A 25,018-nucleotide genomic window follows, 5' to 3' on the forward strand; every position below is an offset into this window, starting at 1 on the left:
GAGGGAGGAGGAAGGGAGGGCAGCAGGGAAGGAAGGAAGGAGGCTTTCAGAGGAGATCCATCATTGGATTTAAATTTGAGTCACTGCATCAGAATGCAGTGATGGGTTAACGTCGCGGGGGGTGGTTACGTCTCGGACAAACTGTAAATGACCCGGAAAATGACCACGGGTCGTGCAGTGAGTGACAGCAAGAATGAAGGCCGTCATCTCGGAGGGCTGAAGTATAGATTGTTTACGCCAGGCCCCACTTTAGCAAAACCACAACTGCTATTAAGACCCTCAAATGCGCCATCAGTGGTTCTGAGCTTGGCATCCTGACCGAGCTCTGCCTTATCATCAGAGAGAAGGCGAAGAGCACACAGACCAAAGGGGCTGAAATTTCAGCCGCCGCCAGGCGTCCCGGAGCTCCATCACTGTCCCAGAATAGCGCAGCGCGGTTCCCAGAAGCCTCGGGCTGCACTGTGGCTGGGCTTCCGGCGAGGGGGCCAGAGTCAAGCCTCAAGCAGCGCCAGGAACAGCTGGGACCAAGCTCCACCCAGATGCCAGCTGGCAGGCCCTGCCCCGGCAGAGGCGCCAGCTCTGGTGAGTGCGGGCCCGCCTGGCTCTCCCGTGGCACTCTGCTTCCCCCCACCCCATCCCCTCGGGGTCCTGGCTGACTTAAAGAGTCAAAGGGCCCTCAAATCCTAGGCAAGGAGGTGTAGGCTGAGGCTGGGTCTTTGGAGTGCTGGTAGGTGATCCAGGCTGGTGGCTGGGGAGGCTGGTGAAGAAGGGCTCCTGAAGGCGGGGCAGGCTGCAGCACATGCAGAGAGGACATGCCCACAGCGGGCTGGCGGCCACGGGAGAGCAGGCCTGAAGAAGGGAGAAGGGGCGGAGAGGGAGACACAGCACCCTGCCACAGGCCGGGCACTTGCCTAGGGCAGCGCCGTGACGAGGCTGGCTTCTGAAGGTGACAGTCTTGTTGGGAGATGGGAGGAGGGCTAAGAAGGGAGGCTGCAGGCTAGAGAGCAGGTCAGCTCTGTTGCCAGAGTCCTTCTCTTGTGATGGCCCATGCAGGCGCTTCCTCTGTTTATTCCCTCGCAAATACTGATCGAGGCCCTACAAGGGGCAAGGCACCAAGGGACACAAGGATGCTTGGGCACACATCTTTCAGGAGAAGAGCTTACCTCCTGGTAGAGGAAGTAAGACACATACGTAAATGAACGTTCAGAGCTCAGAAAACGAGCTACAGAGAGATTCGACGAAAGTGCTTTAGGGCACAGAACAGTGAAGAGCCAGTTCAGCGGAGTTAAAGCCAGTGGATTCTAATCCGGAGCTAGTCACTTAACCTCTATGAACCTCAGTTTTAAACCTATAATATGGAGATAATGTCTACCTTTTGAACTCCTAGGGTTGTTAAGATCAAATATATACAAAAGATACTTGGGAAATTGTACAGTTGGAAGATTTCCTTGAGAAGGAAATAGCAACTCACTCCAGTATTGCCTGGGAAATCCCATGGACAGAGGAGCCTGGCAGGCTACAGTCCATGGGGTCGCAAAAGAGTTAGACATGACTTAGTGACTAAACAACAACAACAACAACATAGAAGTAAACTATTATGGGTGTTGGGTTACTAGACCATATAGTGTTTCTCTGAGTATCTCGGCCTGGGATTCTGGGAGTCAGAGGGAACCAGGGATCTGAGTGTGGGGCTCAGGACAGCAGCAAGTCCAAGCCTAGACCCGGAGTCTGCCCCTTCCCCCGAGAGAAGGCCCACAGCAACCCTCAGGTCTTGGCCAATCATTCCACCTAATTTACTGTATCTACAGAGCCTTATCCCAGGGCTACAGGGAGGCTAGGCATGAAATCTGTTCCCCTCTGAGCCTATCACAGAATGGGGGAAGCCAGGTATCTATATATAAAACAATTAACCGTGCAAAGCAGGGCAAGATCGTTCAATTCGTGCTCGAGGGGAAGCTTTGGGAGGGCAGAGGGGGATGGTCTATGCTATGGGGTGGGGTCACCAGCCAAAGCTTCTGGGAGAAGCAGGGGGCTTTAAAGGGGGATTGGTTCAGAGAAGCCACGCGTCGGTGTCCTGGATTGAGAGTGGGGGACAGTGTGAGTGAAGCCACAGGAAAGTCTGTCCCGTGGCCAGACTCAGAGCTGACCTCTCAGGCTGGGATGGCCATTTCCTGTGGGGAACAGGAGGGATGGGACGTTGCAGGGGCCTTGAATGCTCCTGAGCAAAGGAGTTTGGCCTTAGTTTAGGGGCAGTGGGAGCCAGCAACGTCTTTCCAGGTGGCCCCAGTGGTAAGGAACCCACCTGCCAGTGCAGGAGACATAAGAGACATAGGTTCCATCCCTGGGTCTCTCCTTGAGGAGGGCATGGCAACCCACTCCAGTATTCTTGCCTAGAGAATCCTATGGACAGAGGAGCCTAGCAGGCTACTGTCCATAGGGTCGCAAAGAGTCGGACACGACTGAAGCGACTTAGCACGCACGCACAGGAGTCAGGGAGGGTCTTAGGAGCCAAGAACGCCAGGGAGATGTCAGTGACTGTCCCAAAGCAGATGGAAGTTTGCAGGTGACTGGAGGTGTCAGGGAGTGGAAGGAAGGCTGCAAGGGGGGTGATCAGGTTGGGTGCGTGTAATCCCAATGGGAGGGCTGCTCCCACCCTGAAATATTCTCACAACAGTGATGGGATGGGGGTGTGGAATGGGGGACAATGGGAGACTCTTTCTGAAGGAGGGAAGGGGGACGAAGCACTGTGCCGTGTATGCATTTCTCTTCTGTTCTGGGGAGGAGTGGAGTGAATTTGAGGGCTCTGAATGCCTTGACCTTGGCCTTGACCCTGGTTCCTTGATTCACTCAGTCTCTCGATGGAGGCTCTTCAGACCCGGGCAGCTCAGAAAACCCAGCTCTCTCTTTCCACTGGGAGCTGGGCAGTGGCCACTGAGCCATGGGCAGAGAAGCGGGGAGAGCAGATTTTGTGGCCGCCGTGGATGGTCCCCGCACCAGGCGACGTTCCAGCAGGTTCTGCCCAAGGCCCACTTCCGGGTCATCCATGGGCAGCGGGCTGTGGCAAATCCATGTTTACCTGGCCTGCTCCCTGGCCCCCGGCTTCCTGCTTCTCAAAGGGCCATCTTGGTAAGTGGGTCCTCTCAAAATAAAATGCCAGGTGGTACCAGACTGTTCCAAGCAGGCAGTCTCAAGAGCTGAAGAGAAGAGGAAGCTTGGCCAGACACGGCAGCTTGGGCAGTAACCAGTCAACTTGAGTCTGAGAGCAAGGAGAGATCAAATACAATATCTGTTTACCAGCCAGCTGTGGGGCACCCAGTCACCAAGCACAAGATTCCAGGCACCCCCCTGTCAGGGAGCCTGGGGCCTCACACTCAGCTTAGTGGGGACTAGGGGATGTTGGAAAAGCAGCTTCTGCAGGAGTTTGAGTTAAATACTTGTGCTGTGCTGTGCTGCTCTTAGTTGCTCAGTCGTGTCCAGCTCTTTGCAATCCTGTGGACTGTAGGCCACCAGGCTCCTCTGTCCATGGGGATTCTCCAGGCAAGAACACTGGAGGGAATTGCCATGCCCTCCTCCAGGAGGTCTTCCCAGCCCAGGGATCGAACCCAGGTCTCCTCTTTGCAGGTGGATTCTTTACCATCCCAGCCACCAGGGAAGCCCTAAACACTGTATGTAAGGCTTGTGGGATCTTAATTCCCCAGCTGGGATTGAATCCAGACCTTCGGCCGTGGAAGCACAGAGTCCTAACCAATGGACTGCCGGGGAATTTCCACTGCTAGGCTTCTTTAACCAGCAGGGCTGAGATCAAAAGAGGATGGACTAGGAATGGAGAGGCCGACCACTGAGCACCTCTGAGCGCCCGGCTTGTGCGAGGAGCATTCTAGCCGTGGCTTTATCTGGATGTGACAGCAAGATGGGGGGGGGGTATTATTATATCCCCTTTACAGTAAATCGGGGCTCAAAGAGGGGAAATGACTTGTCCACGTCATATAATTGGCAGGTGGCAAAGCTGCACCCCACCCTGGGCCTTGTCAGTAGCTTAGACTCATATGGCTCAAAAAGGAAGTATTCCAGTGAATAAAGGTAGTTTCAGTTGGCCAGTGGCCAGCAGGAATTTGTGAACCATACTGAGAGGGAGGGATTACAGACACCATCCAGACAACCCATTCATCCAAGATCTCTTGGAACAGCCAGTGGGTAGTATCCTTATGGGCTGTTGTTTTTCAGTCGCCCAGTCGTGTCCGACTCTTTGCAACTCCATGGACTGCAGCAGCATACCTGGCCTCCCTGTCCCTCACCATCTCCCGGAGTTTGTCCAAGTTCATGTTCATTGCATTGGTGATGCCATCCAGCCATCTCGTCCTCTGATGCTCTCTGCTCCTTCTGCCCTCAATCTTTCCCAGCATCAGGGACTTTTCCAATGAGTTATCTGTCCGCATCACGTGACCAAAATACTAGATATATGGGACCACTTCTCAGAGTATTATCTCTTGGTGAAGGTGGGTGTCCATAAAGGCTTACACATCTGAAAGTGAAAGCGTTAGTTGCTCAGTTGTTTTGGACTCTTTTTTTTTTTTTATTTTCTGTCAGACTGTTTGCAACTCCATGGACTGCCAGGCTCCTCTGACCATGGAATCCTCCAGACAAGAATACTGGAATGCGTAGCCATTTTCTTCTCCAGGGGCTCTTCCCAACCCAGGGATCAAACCTGGGTCTCCTGCCTTGCAGGCAGATTCTTTACCATCTGAGCCACCAGGGAAGCCGCTATAGGCTGTTAAATTGGGTCAAGGGTATTTGGGGGCGCCGATGGGCCTGTGCTTGGGGTCTCTGAGTCCGTGGCACCTCCCGCGAAGGAACTGATCTTCTGCTCACTGGCTGTGTCCAGCAGCACCCATGTGGTCTGGCTTCCAGGGCTGGGGTGGAGCTCTCAGGATTTCCACTCCTGAGTTCTGCCCGGGACAGGCCCTCAGGCCCTGGGGAACTAATGCCAAGGGCATCAAGGACCCAGCAGCCTCAGAAGCCCCAGGACATCTGCCTCCAGGGCCTTGCTTTGTTCTGAAGGCAGATCCTGTTCCAGACAAGATGGGGTGGGAAGGACCAGAACAAAGTGTTCTCAGAAAACCGCCCGGCATCTCCACCACTATGGCCCGGCAGGGCCGGCTGAGGCCAGGGTTTAGCCGCTGGAGTGTCCGGCTGGTTTCCAGACCACCGTCAGTGGGTAGCCAGGCACCGCATACCCCAACCTGACCCCTCCCTGTGCCCAGAGAGATCGAGGTAGGCTTGCTTCATGGGAGAGGTCTCTGGAGAGTGAAGGGGTTCCCCAAATTCGGAAGCAACTGAGACGAATCTAGAATTCACCTGTGTCTCCCTGAAGTCACTTGTCTCCCAGCCTCCCTACTACTCCCGCCCTGCCCCACCCCTTTCCCAGACTCCCTAGACTGGCTTTTAAAAAAATTTTATTTTTTGGCCACCCCTCGAGGCATGCATAATCTTATTCCCCCAATCAGGATCAACCTGCTCTGCCTGCAACAGAAACACATGGATTCTTAATCACTGGACCATTAGAGAAGCCCCAATAGTATATATATTATTTATATAAGACCGTGATGCTGGGAAAGATTGAAGGCAGGAGAAGAAGGGGATAACGGAGGATGAGAGGGTTGGGTGGCATCACTGACTCGATGGACATGAGTTTGAGCAAGCTCCAGGAGTTGGTGATGGACAGGGAGGCCTGGCGTGCTGCAGTCCATGGGGTCGCAAAGAGTCGGACACGACTGAGTGACTGAACTGAACTATTTGTATATATATATGTATATATATATATATAAATAGTATGGTATATATTGGTGTTAATATAATGGTATATGGTATATAATATATATATACATATTTGACTGCACCATGTGACATGTGGTATCTTTGTTCCTCCACCAGGGTTGAAATCTGTGCCCCCTGCATATTAAGAGCCAAATCTTAACCACTCAACTGCCAGCGAAGTCTTGAACTGGCTTTGTTGTTCAATCATTAAGTCGTGTTGAACTCTTTGTGACCCCATGGACTGTAGCCAGACTCCTTGGTGCATGGGATTTTCTAGGCAAGAATACTGGAGTGGGTTGCCATTTCCTTCTCTGAACTGGCTTTAAACATATGCTAATGAGGGACCCCTCTCAGCAAACTGGTTTCAGCATTGGTTGCCTAGTTAATGAAAACTAGCCAGAGCAAAAGGAGGAGGGGACCATGGAGGATGAGATGGTTAGATAGCATCACCGACTCAATGGACATGAATCTGAGCAAAGTCCAGGAGATGGTGAAGGACAGACAAGCCTGGTGGGCTACAGCCCACGGGGTCACAGAGTCCAACCGAGCAACAACAAAGTCAGAGGCCAGATGACTGATCGGTTGCAGGTAGCTCTGACTTTCAGCAGCCCCTTTCAGGGTGGTCCCCACCGTCTGGCCCTTACAAGCGACTGCACACCCTCGCTGTTGGGGGTCCCTGAAAGGTGGGGTGGGAGAGCGAGTTGGGGGAAGGAGACTGAAGTCACAACTCTGCAGCCCAAACCCCTCTTCCTCTTTATACTGGAAAGAACGGAAACAATTCAGTGTTCACCCCATCCCCCCGGCCGGCTAGCGAAGGCCAGGCGCTGAAAGAGACAGAGTTCTAGAAAACCAGGGCCCCAACGCCAGCCCAGGAGGCAGGGTGTTTCAGGGAGTTTGACTTCTGGTTGTCAAAGATTGAGGCAGGCAAACAAACAGCCCGGGAGCTACCTCTCTTCTCCCTGCGCCCTCCGCTATCTTGCTACCCCCTGGCCCGAGACCAGCCGCCTCCTCTTCCCTCCCCGCACCCCTTCCCGGGCGCCCCGGGCAGAACCCTCACGCCCAGCCGCCCGCCCTGCCACCGGCTGGCTCCGACCGCGCGCTGCTGGCGATCCCCCAGGCAACTCGGCGTCAGGAGAACTAGCACCCGGGAGACCCGGCTCCCAGCCCTGCCTCCGCGTCCCCTGGGCCCCGGCCAGGCCCAACAACCACTCCCTTCTCGGTGCGCCGTGGACCCTCTGGGCCTCCCGCGCTTGCCAACTGGGCCCCGCTGCGGCAGCCCACCTCCCACGCCGCCCGCAGCCCCAGCGGGAAGGCGGCCGGAAAATCTCCTGTTTACTGGGCCGTGGCGATCCCAGGTTGGATTTGCTTCCCCATTTCTACAGTTCCCTTTCTGCCGATCCCTGACGCCGGAGGGGAAAGGGTGGCCGCCAGCTGATCGGTGGATTGGGAGTCGGGTGGGGTAAGGGGCGGGGAGGTGCTCGAACTCGCGGAAAAGTCCCCGGGCGGCGGGAGAGGCAGGACTCGGCGGTCAGGCTGGCGTGCCCCGGAGCGCAGAGGCCTCGGGGGCCGGGTGAAACACTGTACCTCGGGGAACTGAGCCGTGAAGGCTAATGGGGACAGGTCGGGACAGGGAACCAGGACGCGGGGAGGGGGGCGCGCGCTAAGGTGGACTGTGTCCGGGACGATCCCAGGAGACCCAGGCGTGGGGCGGTCGGACCCAGGGCTACTTCTGCCTACGGTCCCAAGTGGTTCTGGGCCTGGCCCACCGCGCTTAGGGGCGCGCGGGGTGGAGCTCCCACGTACAGTAGGTGACCCAGGTGAAGGATCGCGCGTGCAAGACACTCGGTGTGTGTCGTGTCCACGTGTGCAAACTCGGATAGGGCAGGGGGCGCAGAAGGCGTGACAAAGACATCGACTTTGCGTCTGAGTGTGTCCCTCGCTCTAGTCCGGAGCGGCGAACTGTGCCCCGCGCGCGTCTCCGGGGAGAGCCAGGACGAAGGTGACAAAGGCTAGGTGTCCGCCCCAGAGAGACGCACCAAGGTGGCTCCCGCGCGTTGCTCCTGTGTGCGCGCTGGGACTCGCGGAGACCGAGAGCCCTCCGGCGAACTGTGTGGGGCCGCTCCCCAAGCCGCTTTCCGGAGCGAAAGCCAAGTCCTCCAAGTGTGTGCGCGTGAGTGTGCGCGCGCCCGCGTGCGGGGGCGTGGCAGTAAACAGCAACAACCCACGGCCAGCCGGGCCAGAAACTCCGATCTCCCTCCGCAGCCGGGAAGGGCGTCTAGTCGGAGCCCGGAGGTGAGTCGGGGATGGGCTGGGGGGAGGGCCGGCCGGGCTTTGTTACTCTGTGAGCTGACTGCCCGCACCTGGAGCCCCGCGGGCGCCCGATAAGCGCCTGAATGGAGGTGATGTCACGGCGATGCAGGCGTCGGCCCACCCTCGCCAAGAGAAAGGAGTCGAGCGCCCGAAGAGGCCAGCGCGACAGCGAGCGCAGGAGCGCAGCCAGCTCCGGGTCCCGCGGAGAGGCAGGCCCTGCGCCCCGATCCCCCGCCGGGGCCCCGCCACCTCAGGCCAGGGTTGGGCCTGGCCCCGCGCCGTGCGCCGAGTCCCTCCCAGCCGCGCTCGCGCCCTGCCTGGAGTTGGCCCCAAACGCCGCGCCGGAGCTGGGCCGGCGGCGCGTCCCAGGTAAGGGCTGCTGCCCGCTCGCTCCGCCCTCCCGCCGGCAGCTGGGAAGAGTAGGGTAGGGTCAGGCTGGTGGGGAGAGGGCGAGGGTAGAGGCCCGGGGTTGGGAGAACCGGGGGACGGAGGGCGCCGCTCCGACTCCGCTGGATCTCAGAAACTTTCCAAACCGGGCCGGCTGAGGACTGGGGGGGGGTGCGGGAAGCCTGGCGCCGCGGCTCCGAGTTGGCGGCGAGGGCGAACTCCAGCATCGGGGTCTCCTAGGACCGCCCCCTCCGCCCTGGCAGCCTCGCTGCGCGGGTCCGCGGCCAACAGTGACCTGCGGGCCGGCGTCCTCTCCGCTGCCCGAGACCGTGGATCGGGAGGGCAGGTTTCTGGGGCCGGAGGGAACGGGAGAGAGGCTGCAGCCTGCTTTTTCTGTTCCGCCAGCCCGGGGAGCGTGGGTGTAGACCCCGGGGCCCGGGAGGACAGGTAGGGGAGCGCTCGGAATCTTCTGCGCGAAGTTCGGGATTTCGGTCCGTCGTTAAACTCTCGGTTTTTGGCATCGTGGCTTCTAGAACCTTTCCTTTCGCCCGCCCCTCCCCCACCCCAGGAGCTTTCCTGCGCCCTTCCCCGCCGTGGAGGTGGAGTTGCGGCGCTCCTGCCCGGATCCACAGTTTTAAACCCCGCCAAACGCGATCATTTGAAAACTCCACGCTCTCGATCCTAAAACTCAGGGACCGGACTGTGTTGAAATTGGGTTTTGTGCTCCTGGAAGGTGCCTCCCGGAGCCTTTTTGTGTGGCTGGGGGGAGGGCGTGCCGCTGGGGGTGGGGCGCATTCCGGAGTGGCCTTCCAGAGAGGACCCTTGGGTTGAGGACTCACGTGTTTCCGAACGCTCAGGCAACTGGGGGCCAGATGCTCACCCTCGGGTGTGAGGGTGTAGGCTGGGGTTCCCGGAAGCCCTCTAATTCCCCCTCTTCACCCCCCCGCAGCAACTTGGGCGCAGAGGTAGCTGCTTACAGGCCTCTCTGACTCCTCCTCCTATTGGTTGGTTTAAACGCCAGAGCCCCCTGAGCAGAGGAGGAAGATAGCAGGACCTAACCTGGGGCGGGGAGGCGGTGGGAGGCTGTCAACGGGTCCATCCGTCTCTCTTCGTGGGCTGCTGGGTGGTGGCAGAGCGGGAGGAAGGAGGCTGCTCTGTGGCTCTCTGCGCGGGGCCTCTACCTGGCCATGGTACCCTTGAAGGTAACCACTGGCCGGGGGTCTGTATCTTCCTCTGCCCCCTTGAGCGGAGGAGACAGACCGGGCCGGCAAGGTAGTGAGAGGCCCCGGTGCCTCTTTTCAGGGTGTTTCTCAGGCTTGCCTGTGGCCAGCGGAGAAGTGAGGAGGCCTGGCTGCCCCATCCTTGCTGCCCAGTGACGCCCACTCGGGGCTGGCCGGGCATCGGAGCCCACCACTCTGCGGAGGGAAAGAGGGAGGAGGGGGTTCTGGAACCGGATTGGGCCGACTCAGACCCGAGATGGGGGCAGAGTGACTGAGCCAAAGGAAAGGCCGATTTCAGAGGTGATTAAAAATATTTGTATAACTGATTCCAGAGAGGTGAAGCAAAAGGGCTCCTTTGTCCCGATAATAATCTGCAGCCTGACTGGGCTGCAGCCATGGTCTGGGGGGAACTCACAGGGTAGAAGGAGGTCCCCCTCTTTGGCCCTACTGAGAACCTTAGAGCAGAAGCAGTCACCCTAAAAGGAAGAGCCGGGGCTGGGATCGGGGAGAAACGAGTGCCCGGTGTGTTCACTGAACGATTTTCAAATGCCGCCTGTGTTCAGTGCAAGACCAGATGTTGCAGGGGATGCTGAGATAAACACATCTTGCTCACTCTGGTAGACCTTAAAGCCAGGTAAAGGAGACACACACACACATGATTCTAACCATCGAGGCTCAGAAGACAGCCTGGAAATGCAGGCTCTAGGGACCCACAGGGTGGAGAGTCTGGAGACAGAGCTGGTTCCTTTCATTCAAATCCTTTCCCCCTCGCCACCATCTTCAAAAACGGCATCCCTTCACTGGCTGAATCTGCATTCCTGGATATTGAAGGACCCTGGGCCGAGCTCTTGAAGTCTCCCACTGGCCTCCAGGGGTCGCTGTCCTAGGCAGTGGACAAGAACCAGGCCCAGCTGGCCCAGTTTTCCCACTTGAGCTGGAGTGTGCCTCTCTCCCCACTCACCCACATCGAGGTTCCCATGTTGGTGGGTCCAACAGGCTTAAAGCATAAGATCAAGGACCAACAACAAATAAGGAAGTTGGGGTGAGGGCTGTGAAGCTGCTCTGGCCCTGGCCCAAGTTCCTTTGAGGTGCTGGATTCTGGTGGGGTACCAGCAGCTATGGCTCTAAGAGCAAGACGGACCGAGAAGAAGGGTTGACATAGGAGTCCCGGGACTAAATGGGAGCTGGCTTGGTTTTTGGTAATGAAATGACCGGTAGGAGGTTTGCACTTGTAGCTTGGGCTTAGTATCCTTTCCCCAAAATCCAACCAGGCTTTAGATTTTTTTTTTTTTATCTTTATTTATTTACGTGGCTGCATTGGGTCTTAGTTGCATGAGGGCTTTGCCATTGCGGGGCACAACTGAGCACCAGAGTGCAGGCTGAGTTGCTCCGTAGCATGCGGGATCTCAGTTCCCTGACCAGGGATCGAACCTGTACCCCTGCATTGCAAGGCGGAGTCTGAACCTCTGGCCCACCAGCGAAGTCCCCAGGCCTTAGATTTTATTTGGGTAAGAACCTCCATTAGGCCTTACTTTTGGCTTCCGTCTTTAACCAGAGATGAATGTGCCCTCAGCCAACGGACTGCCGATGCTTTTTTGCCAGACTCAGATCTTAAAGCACAACCCTGGTAATGCCCTCACTGTGCAAAAAAACAACCTTCCGTGGCCCCCACTGCCTTTAGAGTCATGCCCCGAACTCCTTCCCTGGAGCATCTCTAATCTGTCGCCAGCCAGCTGCACCCTCCCTTTACAAACTCGGTTCATACATACACATTGGTGAATTTGATTAGGAACTGAATGAAGTGCTGTTGAGAGGTCTTCTCCACTCTGGATCCTCCTCTGTGTTCCTGTATCACTTTTCTCTCTGCAGAGGTCGATTCTTTTGTGTGGTTCTTTACCTGATTCTTCCTTGGGTGGTTTTCTTATGGACCTATCTTTTCTCTCTTTTCATTTTGAAATAACAGTACGGCAGGGATTGTGTTCATCTTTGTATTGTTCACTGTGTGTCTCAGAGAACTACTGGGCTTGGTCCCTGCGGGATGCACAGTGAATTGCTGATTTGGAATAATTGTTGTAAACTGGAACCTGGAGGAAGGAGGTGGGATGAGCAGTTCTCCAAGATGCATAGATTGCTGGAGGCTAAGTCTGAGTGACCTTTCTCAGGGTTCAGTACCACAGCTTCCCCCCAAGTTCTAGCTGCTTGGCTGTGAGGCAGAAACACCCAAGATGGGCTTGAGTGCTTAGAATCCCTTAGCATGTTATCCATAAATTATCTCCTGGAATGGTTCAATACACCTTATCCATTAGCCCGCTCCGATTCCTTTTTTCTCTTCCTCGTCATTGTAAGTAAAGTACAGTGTGTGCCTTATTGATTTACGATTACGCAAAGTCCCCTACAAAAGCTTATTTAAGTTGTGATGTAGGGAAAACATGCTTTTGCGTTGAAGTAGAACGAAACTAGCTGCGTTATGGTACCATTTATTTAGGAAAGCAATGTAGCAAATTCACATATGATTGTTAATTTATTAAAAGTTAATGATCAGGGTTGTTTGTAGTCTCAATTTGTCAGTTTTATTTTCCCTGACTTAATAGCAGTGTCCTTCCCCTTATCAATTATGGAGAGTCAGTTTTCTTTGCCTGTTAGACATTAATTAGCCAGGAATAGTGGAAACATTAAAGGGGTTTGTTGTTTCATCAATAAGTCATGTCCAACTCCTTTGCGACCCTGTGGACTGTAGCCTGCTAGGCTCCTCTGTCCATGGGATTTCCCAGGCAAGAACACTGGAGCGGGTTGCCATTTCCTTTTCCAAAGAGTTGTGGGGTGTTAGTTGCTCAGTCGTGTCCAATTCTTTGCAACCTCATGGACTGTAGCCTGCCAGGCTCCTCTGTCCATGGAATTCTCCAGGCAAGAATACTGGAGTGGGTTGCCATTCCCTTCTCCAGGGGATCTTCCCGACCCAGGATTCGAACCCAGGTCTCCTGCATTGCAGGCAGATTCTTTACCATCTGAGCCACCAGGAAAACTCCAAAGAGTTAGTGGTGTACAAATCTACCCTCCACCTTCAAAGCAGAGGAAAGATGGGGAGTAGGATCATTCCTGGTGAAGGAAATGGCAACCCACTCCAGTATTCTTGCCTAGAAAATCCCGTGGACAGAGGAGCCTGGTGGGCTGCTGTCCATAGGGTCGCACAGAGTTGGACATGACTGAAGCGACTTAGCATGCGTGCATGCATTGGAGAAGGAAATGGCAACCCACTCCAGTATTCTTGCCTGGAGAATCCCAGGGACAGAGGAACCTGGTGGGCTGCTGTCTGTGGGGTCGCACTGAGTTGGACACGATTGAAGCGACTTAGCAACAGCATCAGCAGGATCATGCCATTCCCCTCCCAGCCACTAGTAGTCACTGTAGCCCAGGAAAGCTTGGTTGCTGTCCTGGAAAGTTCCTGGGTTCAAGAGGTAAGAGAGGAAGAGGCAGGTTTACCAACCATTTACTTGACCACAGTGCAAATAAAACACCGCCTTCTTGCCTTCTAGGTACAGGGTCTTGATGTCTTCTGTTACAGATTAATTCCTTTGGGTTTTGCTTTGCCCTTGCCTTGTTCTTCCTTTTAAAATGTTAATGCCTCATAGGAGGATTTTTGCATTAAGTCACTAACTCTCTAGCTGGGAAATTCGTTAATTTTATCCTTGAGACTCTTTAACAACTGGAGCTTCCAAGGAACTTGGATTCCGAAGAGAAGTGTTGAAGAGAAGCATTGGGACTAAAAGTTGGAAAATGAAGGGCAAAAAGTGTCAGTGGTAGGAAGACATCGGGGAAGAGTGTTGATACGTACAACTTCTTGGTCATCTCTTCACTTTCTGGGAGCAGTCTGTACCTGTTCCTGGTGCTTGCTAAATACTCAGTGAATGAATGAATGCATGGCTGATTCTCTGTGGACTTGGGCATCACAGGGACTGGCCATCTGCACTCTGGAAGTCCCGGGGCAGAGAGGAACTGAATGCTTAGTGAACTTGTTCATAGACCTCACCCCCATCCTAGCTGCAAGAGCTCAGGGAATATTTGGGCCCAGGTTACAACTGGTGGAGGGAGGTGAAAATTTAGTACAGTTTCCTCCTCTTCCATGCCTGGGAAGAAGAATGACCACTGGGCTCGTTTGTCTCTCTGGTTAGTTGACATGAGTTGCAGGAGCTGTGTGTTAAGAAGGATTCTGGGAACTTCTTGGCAGTCCAGTGGCTAAGATTCTGTGCTCCCAATGCAGGGAGCCCGGGTTTGATCCCTGGTCCAGGAACTAGATCCCACACGCTGCAATTAAGAGCTCACATGCTACAAGGAAGATCGAAGACCCCCGTGTGCCACAACCGGAGCAGTCAAATAAATACATACATAAATAAGAATAAAATAAAGAAGGATTCTGGGAACTTGCCTGGTGGTCCAGTGATTAAGACTCCACACTTCCACACAGGGGCCATGAGTTTGATCCTTAGCCAGGGAGCTAAGATTTTACATGGCGCTCGGCATGGTCATAAAGAGAGGAAAAAAGGATTCGGCAGTTCAGAGGGCCGGACCCAAGATCAGTGCGCCCTGGTCCAGGATTGGGGGGAGCAGCACCCTGTGTGTCGGGGTCTGGCCCGAGGGACTGATGTTGCCTTTTCTCCCCTCCGCCTCTAGGGACCCAGCCGGAGCCCAGCCTGGCATCCAGGATGGCCGTCCACAGAGCGGTGCTGACGTGTCTGGGACTGCCTCTCTTCCTGCTCCCAGGGGCCCGGGCCCAGGAGCAGGCCCCGCCCGGCTGCAGCCCCGACCTCAACCCCCTCTATTACAACCTGTGTGACCGCTCTGAGGCTTGGGGCATCATCTTGGAAGCCGTGGCGGGGGCAGGCGTCGTCACCACCTTTGTCCTCACCATCATCCTCGTGGCCAGCCTCCCCTTCGTGCAGGACACCAAGAAGCGGAGCCTGCTGGGGACCCAGGTGTTCTTCCTGCTGGGGACCCTGGGCCTCTTCTGCCTCGTCTTCGCCTGCGTGGTGAAGCCCGACTTCTCCACCTGTGCCTCCCGGCGCTTCCTCTTTGGGGTCCTGTTCGCCATCTGCTTCTCCTGCCTGGTGGCCCACGTCTTGGCCCTCCACTTCCTGGTCCGGAAGAACCACGGGCCCCGGGGCTGGGTGATCTTCCTCGTGGCCCTGCTGCTGAGCCTGGTGGAGGTGATCATCAACACGGAGTGGCTGATCATCACGCTGGTGCGGGGAGCCGGCACCGAGGGTGACGCTCCGGGCAACAGCAGTGCGGGCTGGGTGGCCGTCTCCCCCTGCGCCATCGCCAACGCGGACTTTGTCATGGCGCTCATCTACGTGATGCTGCTGCTGCTCTGCGCCTTCACGGGGGCCTGGTCCGCCCTGTGCGGCCGCTTCAAGCGCTGGCGGAAGCACGGGGTCTTCGTGTTGCTCACCACGACCACCTCCATCGCCGTCTGGGTGGTGTGGATCGTCATGTACACCTACGGCAACCGTCAGCACAACAGCCCCACATGGGACGACCCCACGCTGGCCATCGCCCTCGCCGCCAACGCCTGGGCCTTTGTCCTCTTCTACGTCATCCCCGAGGTCTCCCAGGTGACCAGGGCCAGCCCGGAGCAGAGCTACCAGGGGGATCTGTACCCCACCCGAGGCGTGGGCTATGAGACCATTCTGAAGGAGCAGAAGGGCCAGAGCATGTTTGTGGAAAACAAAGCGTTCTCCATGGACGAGCCAGCCTCAGGTGGGTCACGGGACACCCTCCTCGGGTCCCCCCTTGGTGGTGGCTTAGTTGCTTAGTCGTATTCAACTCTTGTGACCTTGTAGACTATAGCCCGCCAGGCTCCTCTGTCCGTGGGATTTTCCAGGCAAGAATACGGGCTGCCATTTCCTTCTCCAGGGAGGTCCCTTTTATTTAAAAAAAATTTTTTTTGAAACTTTTTATTTTATATTAGGGGATAGTCGATTAACAGTATTGTGATATTAATGGTTTCAAGTGAACAGCAAAGGGACTCAGCCATACCTATACATGAATCTAATTTTTAAAGATTGTTTTAATTATTAATATTTGGCCATGCCATGGCTTGTGGGATCTTAGTTCCCCAGCCAGGGATTGAACCCCGGGCCATGGTAGTGAAAGCGCCAAGTCCTAACCACTGGACTGCCAGGGAATCCCCACCAGGTCCCCTTTTATTCCAGGTGACTTATTGCAGGACAGTGGACTGGTCTGCTGAGCAAAATGGGAGGTGCCTGAGAATATCCAGAATTCTCTGCCATCAAGTTCCTAAATTCCATTTTTTAAAAGATTTTTTTTTCTATACTTACGCAATTCATGAGTGTATTTTCATTGTAAAATTTTGACACATTAATCAGGGATAAAATTACCCTCCCCTCTCTCCCTAATTCTACCCTGTTCCTTCCTCTTCTGTCCACAGAATTGATCCCTGTTGACTGGTATTTTCCCACTAGGTGCCTCAGTTTCCTCATCTGTAAAATGGGGATAATAGTGCTTCCTGTTTCATAGGATTCTTTTGAGGATTCGATTAATGCGTCTTTTATTTATTTAATTTTAGAGCCATGCTTCGTGGCATGGGAGATCTTAGTTCCCAACCAGACATCGAACCCTTGCCCCGTGCAGTGAAAACACAAAGTTCTAACCACTGGGACTCCAGGGAATTCCCCGATTACTGCATCTTCCTGGCTCTTAGAAAATATTCCAGAAGTATTAGCTATCAGCTCTCTATTAGCTCTATTAACTCTGTGTATTAATATTATTTTTCTGTCATTATTATCCCTGCAGAGCTTGTTCTTTTATTACATACATATCCATAGCCTTAGCTTCCTTTCAAAGCTTTTTCAGTTAAAAATTTTCCCTTTTTCATGAAAGTGTGCGTGCCACATGCTGACCTAAGCAGCATCCACTATTCAATCACCGGCTTATCCCCAAGCTCCTGCCCCGGCTCTTTGTTAATGGGATGGGGTTCTCCTCCAGAACTGGCACTCAGGGTGCCAGGCAGACACAGAGCCTTGGGTTTTGGAGTTAAGGGCGCCCCGGAGGAGGAAGTGGGGGAGAGAAGCCCCTGCAGCCCGCGGCCAGGCCCCCCTCGGGAGCAGCCTGGGAGGCAGGAGCGGGTGGCCGTTCTCCAAGAGACGTGTCCGGACACACTCCCCGCTCCCCAAGGAAGGAGCCTTCTGTGGTTCATCAGTCAGGACCACTAGCATTTACTGAGCGCGAACCGAGCGCCAGGGGCTGAGCCCTTCCGGACATGCTCTACAGCCTGCATCTCGTGTGCTTTCTTAGCCGGCTGGCTGCAGCCCCTTCATCCATGGTGACCCGGAAAGCCTGGACTCTGACCCCGGCCTGTGCTGATCGAGGCGTTTGGGGGCTTCAGACTTGACCTGCCTGATTGTGGAGCACTGACCGCCTCTGGGGCTTCTGCCAGGGGTCAGAGGCCAGGGAGGTTGCAGAGTCAGAGCTCGCGGCCTTTTCTCTGCAAGCTGAGGTCCCCGTGATCCCAGCTTTGGGGAAAGGCTCGATCCTCACCCTGTCAAGCGCTGATCTTTGACCTGCCCCCCAGGGTGGCCCTGGCACACGCACAGCCTGGGCCACATCAGGGAGCGGGCAGGGGGCAGTGGGTGAGGCTCATGGACGAGTGTTGGGAGGAGCCTCAGCCACCCCCACCTCGGCTCCCACCCGCTGTCTGTTTGTCAGGCCCAGGCGTTCTCAGCCTTTGTCCTCAAGGCAAACACTTCTGGGGCTGTGAGAGGTTTTTTTCCTTTTATTTTAATTTTTTTCTTAATGGAAAAATCAATTGAGTGAGCCCAGCACTTAGGAGGCCCTATAGAATTGTGGTCCCTCCGAGCCGCGGGGCCATCAGCCGGCCAGAGACCGGCATCCGCTGGCCTGGTCCCCAGGGCTCAGCCTGCTCCCTGGACCCCAGGAATGGTCAGCAGTTTTCCGCGGCCGCAGCGCCCAGCAGGACAGGACAGGTCGGGAAATTGACAGCCCTGAAGGCACAGGGGAGTGTTCCTGAAGCTGAAAATAGTTCTGGAAACTTACCAAGGGGCCACAGGGTTGGATGTGCCTTCAGTCCCCTGGGGGTTTGAGGGGGCAGGCGGCTCTGGGTCCTGGGCAGTCAGCACCCAGCTCTGCCCCATGGAGACTCTCGGACGGTGGGGTCCCTGCTGTATTTACCCCAGCGCCTGGCAGCTGGCCCGCAGCAGGAGAGGCCAGAGCTGGAAGCTGGCCATCTTGGAAGGTGGCCGAAGGTCCATGTGCCCGTCTTGGCCTCTGGCCCCGGAGGGCGGATGGGATGTGAAGGTTGCTGACGGAGCATTTTTCGGTAGGAAGGGGTCTCGCGCTGCAGGAAAACCCGAGGGGAAGGCAAACATCACGCTCTCTGTGCATCCAAACAAAGGGATGCTGGGCTCCAGTGGGGGGGCCCCCCACACCTATGGCCTCACCCCCAGGGCTGGCCCAGCCCCCTTGTCCCTCACCCTGCTTCCTGGGGAGCCTCCCTTGAGAGCAGGAAAGGGAGCTGAGGGCCCAGCCCTGGAACAGCACCTATGTCTCCTTGCAGCTAAGAGACCGGTGTCGCCATACAGCGGGTACAACGGGCAGCTGCTGACCAGTATGTATCAGCCCACTGAGATGACCCTGATGCACAAAGCCCCGGTGAGTGGGGTCCCCGGGTCCCCGTGACCCTGCTGGAGCTGGGGGGCCAGTACAGGCAGGGTGGGTGGAGGCAGTAGGGAGAAGGCTGGCTCTGCGTCCCATGGGTCAGCCTTGGGGAACCCCAAGCCCCCAATGCCATTTTCCTGGGAGTGACAGTCCCACTGCCTTCAGTGACATTGCGGTGGGGCCTGCCTGCCCCGTGTCATCAGGGTATCACACAACCTCCTGAGGCCGGATGCTCAGAACGGTCTCTCTCTACGCTGGTGGGAGTCACCAGCTGTCCCCCACGCAGGGACAAGGGGGCCTCAGCCAGGTATGTGCGTTCCTGGTGGTCAGAGGAGCACAGGGCGGGTCTGGGTAGATCCTGACTCCTCAACCACAGCTGTCCCAGGAGGGCCTCCAGCTCCCCTTCCCCCGCCAGCAGGCAGCCACTCTCAGCTTCACACCTCCCCTGGGTTCTGGAAACCAGAAGCTCTGTTAGCCAAGGGAGGGGGGTGGGAACAGGAAGCCGGTGGGTTAGAGTCTTACTCCATTCGTGTTCCTCCTCCCGGCTGGCTGGCAGTCACTGTGCAGAGAGGTCAGTGACCCCCGCTTGGCAGGAGGCTGGGAACAGGAAGCAGGGAGGTCAGTGGGGTGGCGTTCTCATCCTCTCCCTGCCTGGAGCCCCGGGGGCTGGGTGAAGCCAGTGCGCCCCACACTTGCAGTCCCGGGCTCTCCCAGGGCCTGAACCTGTGGCCTGCGAGAGCAGGCCGTGGCCAGGAGCTGGGAGGGCAGAGGACTCTCAGAAGGGCAGGAGCAGGGTCTGCCAGCCCTCAGCCACCCAGAGTCCCCCGCCTGAGCACTGCTCCTTCAGGAAGGCTCTGGACGAACAGATATCTTATCTAACAGTGGCTCCCAAACCACAGTCCCTCGACCCCCACCACTCCCATCACCTGTGTGTGTGCTCAGCTGGGTCCCACTCTTTGCCACCCAGTGAACTGTAACCCACCAGACTCCTCTGTACTTTCACCTGGAACTTGCTAAAAATACAAGGGCCGGTGGTGTGATGGAGCCAATGGTTAGCATCGCTTTGGTGACGTCACCTTGATTACGTGGAGCTATCCAAGCCACAGTGGGAGTGACTGACCGTGGACATCTGCTGATGGCACAGATCAGGGTCACTGAACAGTCACCAGCTCGCCTCGGGGTGGGGCCCCCTAGATGTGGCTGTGGCTCAACAGTCCAGGTGATGGTGACCACAGCCAGGCTTGAGAACCGAAGGTCTCAGTGTTCCAGGAGCTACTAGGGGCCGGGGAGGGCAGGTAGTAAATGAGTGGGAGGACCCACCCCCCACCCCAGGTTCGAGTACATGGAAGAGCTCCGGGCCCCCAAACTACAGGGCTTTGGTGGCGGTTCTCTGCCTGGGGATGAGGCTGGTGGGGCTCACGTTCCCCGCAGGGTGCGCCCTGGGACCAATGCCTCAGCCTCACCCACCCAGGAACAGAACCACCGCAGCTCTGACCAGGATCCAGGCCATGAGTTTGGATTTTTAAGTCTCCAAAACTTAAAACTCTCCAGCCCCAAACCATCCAGGTTTTTAAGTCTCTAAATTAGAGTGCTAAACATGTGACACCTGGGACAGGACAGAAGAGTGTCCTGGGCCCTGCACACCAGCTGAGATGCTGTGGGGGATGTGGCCTCATTGGTGGGGCTTGGGAAAGACCCCCAGAGGAAGGGAGCTGGGAGCAGAGCCAGACGGGTCGTAGGAGCTCAGCTTGGCCCACCCTCCTTTGGGCCCCACGGTCTAGGGAGTGGGATGGGGCTTGAGAGGAGGAACCTCCCCCTGAGCGAAGCCCCTGGACTGACTGGAGGAGGGGACCTGGAGCCTCATTTCCAAGCCCGGAGGCATGGCGTGGCCCTCTGCAGGGTGAGATAAGGGGCTGGAGGTCAGAGGGCAGCCCCTCCGGCTCCAGACTTGGAGTCACCATCCCAGGCCCGGCTGTGGGTGGGGGTGGGCGGTGATGGGGAGGGGAGGGGGAGCTGGCAGGCACAGCACCGCAGGAAGCGGACTGTTTGCGCCTCCGCCCCGGTGGAACCCGGCTGTGAGACCGCCTGTTCTTCCTTCCAGTCGGATGGAGCCTACGACGTCATCCTCCCAAGGGCCACCGCCAACAGCCAGGTGATGGGCAGTGCCAACTCCACCCTGCGGGCCGAGGACATCTACGCGGCCCAGAGCCACCAGGAGGCCACACTGCCCAAGGAAGGCAAGAACTCTCAGGTGTTTAGGAACCCCTACGTGTGGGACTGAGTCGGCCCCCGGAAGAGGCGGGCAGATTGGAGGACCTGGCCCCTGGAGAGGGTCTCCCTGCCCGGGAGCTGGCGCTCTCCCCGCCCCCTCCCTCCTCTCTGGCCCAGGGCAGGGCGTGGGTCTCAGCCAGGAGACCCTCCCCTACTGCCAGTGTTCGGATGGGTGTCCCGGTGCCCTCACCCGCTCCTCAGTGTTTGCGGAGTCCAGGAGCCAGCTCCAGCTTCCTGCCAGGGTCACCTCCGGTGGCCACGCTCCAGCCAAATAGTGTTGTTCTTCTTGGTGTGGCGGCCGGCCAGCACCTACATTCTCTGGAGTCTTCAGAGAGATTCCTGCAACCTCGAGAGACGTCGCAGGCGCTTCTGTCCTGGGCCTTGTTCCTCTGTGAGGAGCACGGATGCCTAATAAACACGTTTCTGCTTTATTAACCCTTCCTCTGGGAATGTCGTGTCTGATCTGGGCTCCTGGTCTTGGATGATCTGCTCCTCTGCCCTGGCCTCTGGGTGTCTCCTCTTTCTCCTCCTCCCTCTGAGTCCAGGTCCCAGGAAAGCCACTGCCGAAATTTCCTTATGTGCGGTGAAGGAGCTGACGCCTCCCTCCAGGGAACGGGTCTTCGGCTGAGCCTGGGTCTGCGTCCTGTGTGATCAGGATGGCTCTCAGGGCCTGGCTCCGGTCTCGGGTCTCATCTGGCATCTAGGCTTGTCTGAAACCAGGCCGCTTTCCTCCGGGACCCCATCTACTGGGATGGAGGGCAGGGAAGGCCGGCCCAGCAGCAGGCGCTTCTGTGCAGTGTATGTGTAGGGGAAGACGGGCGGCTTCAGCCCCTCTTCGTGGAAACAGTGGTGAAGGTCTCTCAGGGGACACGGTGGAGGACCACTGCTGCACCTCAGATCACTCTGTGTGTGTGTGTGCTGGGGAGTGACTCAGAGAGGACCAGCACTTGTTTACGAAGGTGGAGGGGGCGGGCCAGGTTCTGGCTGGTTTCACTCCTGGGCGGGAATTTAAATACCCCGCTTGGTCAGTCCTTTACAGTAAAGCCCGTCCACAGCAGCGCATTTTAATCCTTGGAACTGACCGTAAGAGATGGGTAGGACCGTACTTTCCCTTTTCAAGAGTCAAATCCCAGAACCAGACCATTTTAGGGTTAGACGGGGTCTTGGGCCTGAGTGATCAACGGAGCTCTCCCCCCCCTCCCCCTGACAGGTAAGCGGACTGGCCCCAGAGAGACCACTGGGCCTCTAGAAGTGGCCATGCTTTCAGCTCTCAGGACTTTGAGCGGGTCCCAGTGGCCTGGGTTCAGACAAGCAGCGGCGCTCTGACTCTTGGACACCAGCTCAAGGCTTTGCAAGGGGTCTGCTAAGTGAGCCCCTCCCGGGCATGGGAATATTTCTCCCCAACTCTTCAGAAGCTATTTTCTGATACTGACTGCAGGGAAAACAATGTTTCTGTTGGAAGGGGGAGAAAGGTTTCCAGAAGAAAAAATAATTCAGACTTCTCCCTCGATGTCAGATTACACCATCCCCCCTGGGGACGTGCTTTTTTTGTTGTTCTTCCTTTAGTTGTTCAAACACGTGTTCTTTCTCGTCACTTTGGGCTCAGTCCCCACAAAATAACACGAGATGGTAGACGCCCTCTTCCCTGGACCGCACGGTGTACAGATGTCCTCTTTCCTGTGTGTCCAGGCTGGGCAGAGCCTTTCTCATTGGAGCTGGGAGGGCCCTGAGGTCACCCATCTGGAGCGGTGGAGTCGGGAGCCACGTGAAACTCTGAAGATGTGGCTGGGGCTCAGGGTACACCCCCCCCCACCCCGATTCCTGCGCAGCCGAGCCTCTGCTGGTCCCTGAGGGACTTGAGACCAGGAACGGTCTGCAGACGCCCAGCCTGCCTCTGGACGCCTCCCCCCCCGCAGCTCCTGTGTCCCCCTGCTAGGGCTCTCGGTGACCCTCTTGCAGGGCCATCCTTCAGTGGCCGTCCCACTCTGCTCCAAGGTGAAGCCAAACCATGGCGAAGCTGGCCCTAGCCCTTCTCACCAGGACCTCCTGCCACCACCTGGACCGTGGAAGGCCACTGAGCTGGGCACAGCTCCCTCAAGGCCTGGACAGACTGTGCCTCTCTAAGTGGCCTCTGAGCCCCTCAGCATCACCACCCCACACCTTCCGTGAACTGGGTCCCGTCGCGACAGAAGGTGGGGGTGGGGCTGCATTCTCAGGGATGAATTGAGAGTCCCGGGCCAGGCGGACTGGGGTCCAGGCCTCTCCCAGGTCTGAGACTTGTGGGACTTGGGACAGTCCCTTAGATAAGTGACATCCACGACCGAAGATTGTGCCACTTCCTGATGAGCAGACGGCGGGGTGTCTACCTCACCTTGGGCACCCGGAAGGGCTGGTGCTGCTGTCCTCATCCACGACTTGCTCCCTCAGGGCCCGCCGGCCACCAAGGGGAGCGGGGGCATCCTTGGGACCTGAAAGAGGCTGGCACCCACAACAAGGATGTGCACCCAGCTTCAGACTCGGGGGAAGGAGCTCTCTGTTGTGTCGCCTCCGTGGTTGCCTCTTGCCCCTGGGTGCCGCTGCTGGCTCATCCAAGGAGCCCCCGCCAGGTGTTCCCGTGGAGCTCACCTCTGTGCAGAGATGGACGGTGAACACGAGGCAGGCGCTGACTCCGAGGGCGGTCCCGCAGCCCCCTGGTGCCACCCTCCTACCCCCAGCATCTGCTTTTGTCACTGGGGTATTTCTCTAGGGCTTACTTGGGTGAACAGACCCTGCAGAGAGTAGGTCTGTACCCCAAGTGTGACAACCCCCTCGCCATCCACTGATCCTCGCACTGGGCTGCCCGGTTCCAAGAAGGGAGTATAACTTACTCTGATGAAAAGGAAGAGGGGAGCTCTGTGCACCTGACTCCTCGCGATCTAGGTTAGTGGCCCCAAAACCCCTCGCTGTGAATAAAAGCTCTGTCTCGCATTTCGACCTGATAGACTCGTGTGTGAGTCCTGGAAGCACCAAGCGGCCATGGGGTGCCGCCGGCAGTGAATGTGGGTTTGTTCAGAGTCTGAGTCCCCTGGGGGCTTGCGGTGGGTGAGGCTTGAGCAGGGATGGGCTCCCAACTGACCGATGCAGACTTGCCCGGATGCGAGAATACCCTGTGGCCTTGCTGCTTCCAGTCTTTGGCCAGGTGATCCAGCCGCATCACACACAAACCTCAAATGGAAAAAACCAGCATAGACCAGAACCGGGTGCAGGGGACACCTATGTAAACTGCACACCCATCTCTGTCAAACCATATGGAGCAGTTATGGCTTCATCACTGTTCAGAATTAAATGAACTTATTCCCCATTTGGGGATCGAGCCCAGGTCTCCCGCATTGCAGGTGGATTCTTTACCAGCTGAGCTACTAGGGAAGCCCAATACTACGGAATCCCTGTGTGTTCATTAATAATTTTCCTGGGACTTTCCTGGCAGTCCAGTGGTTAGGACTCTGTGCTCCCATTGCAGGGGGCATGGGTTCAAACCCTGGTCAGGGAACTAGGATCCCACGTGCCTCGAAGCGGGCCAAAAAAATATAATTTTTCTGGGATTTGTTAATATTTTGAATTCGACTCCTTGCCTTCTAGACTAACAAAGGCTGTTTGATTCTAACTGAATTTTTTTCTTGGTTGGGCATTTATTCTAAGAGGAGACCAGGCCTCCCAAACCAGCCAGGCCCAAGATCACTGTCTCTCCGCTCTCCCATTTGCCCCCTAAACACAAGCAAGGCCTAGTGATGCAAGGATGGGGCAAGAGAGGGGACCCACTTTTGTCTTAATTCCTATTGCTGCCTGGTGAGCTGTGGCGAGGGGGCATCACTGGGTGAAATTCTGGGCTTGTGGAAAAATGAGCTAGAGCCAGGAGCAATCAAGACCTCCCCTGAGTCAGGAAGACCTCCCAAGCACGACCGTTCACGTTCAGTTTACACACGTGGTCCCCGAACTCGTTCAGGGCACCTCGCAGTTTCTGTACGAGCAAAGCACAGGTTAAGTGACCCTGACCCGTGGTCACGCTGCCAATAAGGGTCCATCTGCCCTCCGATCCGTTCTCACCCAGCCTAGTACTTCCAGCCCCAGGGAGACCTGGATGCTCAGCCACAGATGAGAGTGACTAGACTTTGTTTCCTGTCTGCTGTCTGCACTCTGGGCCCTCCCGGAAGCTGCAGCCCCCGCTCACAGCAGTGCATGAATTATTTAGCACCTGCATCTGCCCAGTAATGCTCTGACCTCATCCTCCCCAGGCTCAGGGTGGGGCTCTGACCTCGGTCTCCTTGAGGGAAGGCGGCTGATGGGCA

At 56.6% G+C, this 25,018-nt stretch overlaps 1 protein-coding gene and 1 long non-coding RNA gene across 9 annotated transcripts; one reads left to right on the plus strand and one right to left on the minus strand.

Moving 5' to 3' along the window:
• GPRC5C (G protein-coupled receptor class C group 5 member C) lies at positions 1-21,128 on the plus strand. 7 transcript variants are annotated; one of them, XM_081574837.1, is made up of 5 exons: positions 6,930-7,169; positions 7,760-8,106; positions 14,400-15,485; positions 18,322-18,416; positions 20,524-21,128. In XM_081574837.1, exons 3-5 carry the CDS (start codon positions 14,432-14,434, stop codon positions 20,701-20,703), a joined length of 1,329 nt encoding a protein of 442 aa, XP_081430963.1. In that variant the 5' UTR covers positions 6,930-7,169; positions 7,760-8,106; positions 14,400-14,431; the 3' UTR covers positions 20,704-21,128. The 7 variants fall into 7 exon arrangements, with proteins under 7 accessions (XP_081430959.1, XP_081430960.1, XP_081430961.1 ...); XM_081574833.1 differs by lacking the exons at positions 6,930-7,169; positions 7,760-8,106 and adding an exon at positions 1-582; XM_081574834.1 differs by having other exon boundaries at positions 6,848-8,106.
• Positions 17,506-20,646, minus strand: LOC145540341 (uncharacterized). 2 transcript variants are annotated; one of them, XR_014078324.1, is made up of 5 exons: positions 19,426-20,646; positions 18,945-19,019; positions 18,239-18,259; positions 17,937-18,102; positions 17,506-17,749 (listed from the first exon to the last, which is right to left on the minus strand). It is a non-coding gene; the product is annotated as an uncharacterized LOC145540341 (long non-coding RNA). The 2 variants fall into 2 exon arrangements; XR_014078325.1 differs by lacking the exon at positions 18,239-18,259 and having other exon boundaries at positions 18,926-19,019.
• Positions 21,129-25,018: the final 3,890 nt, after the last annotated feature.

The sequence above is a fragment of the Giraffa tippelskirchi genome, chromosome 3 (genome assembly GCF_054371585.1).
Source record: "Giraffa tippelskirchi isolate mGirTip1 chromosome 3, T2T-mGirTip1v1.2.pri, whole genome shotgun sequence".
Classification (NCBI taxonomy): domain Eukaryota; kingdom Metazoa; phylum Chordata; class Mammalia; order Artiodactyla; family Giraffidae; genus Giraffa; species Giraffa tippelskirchi.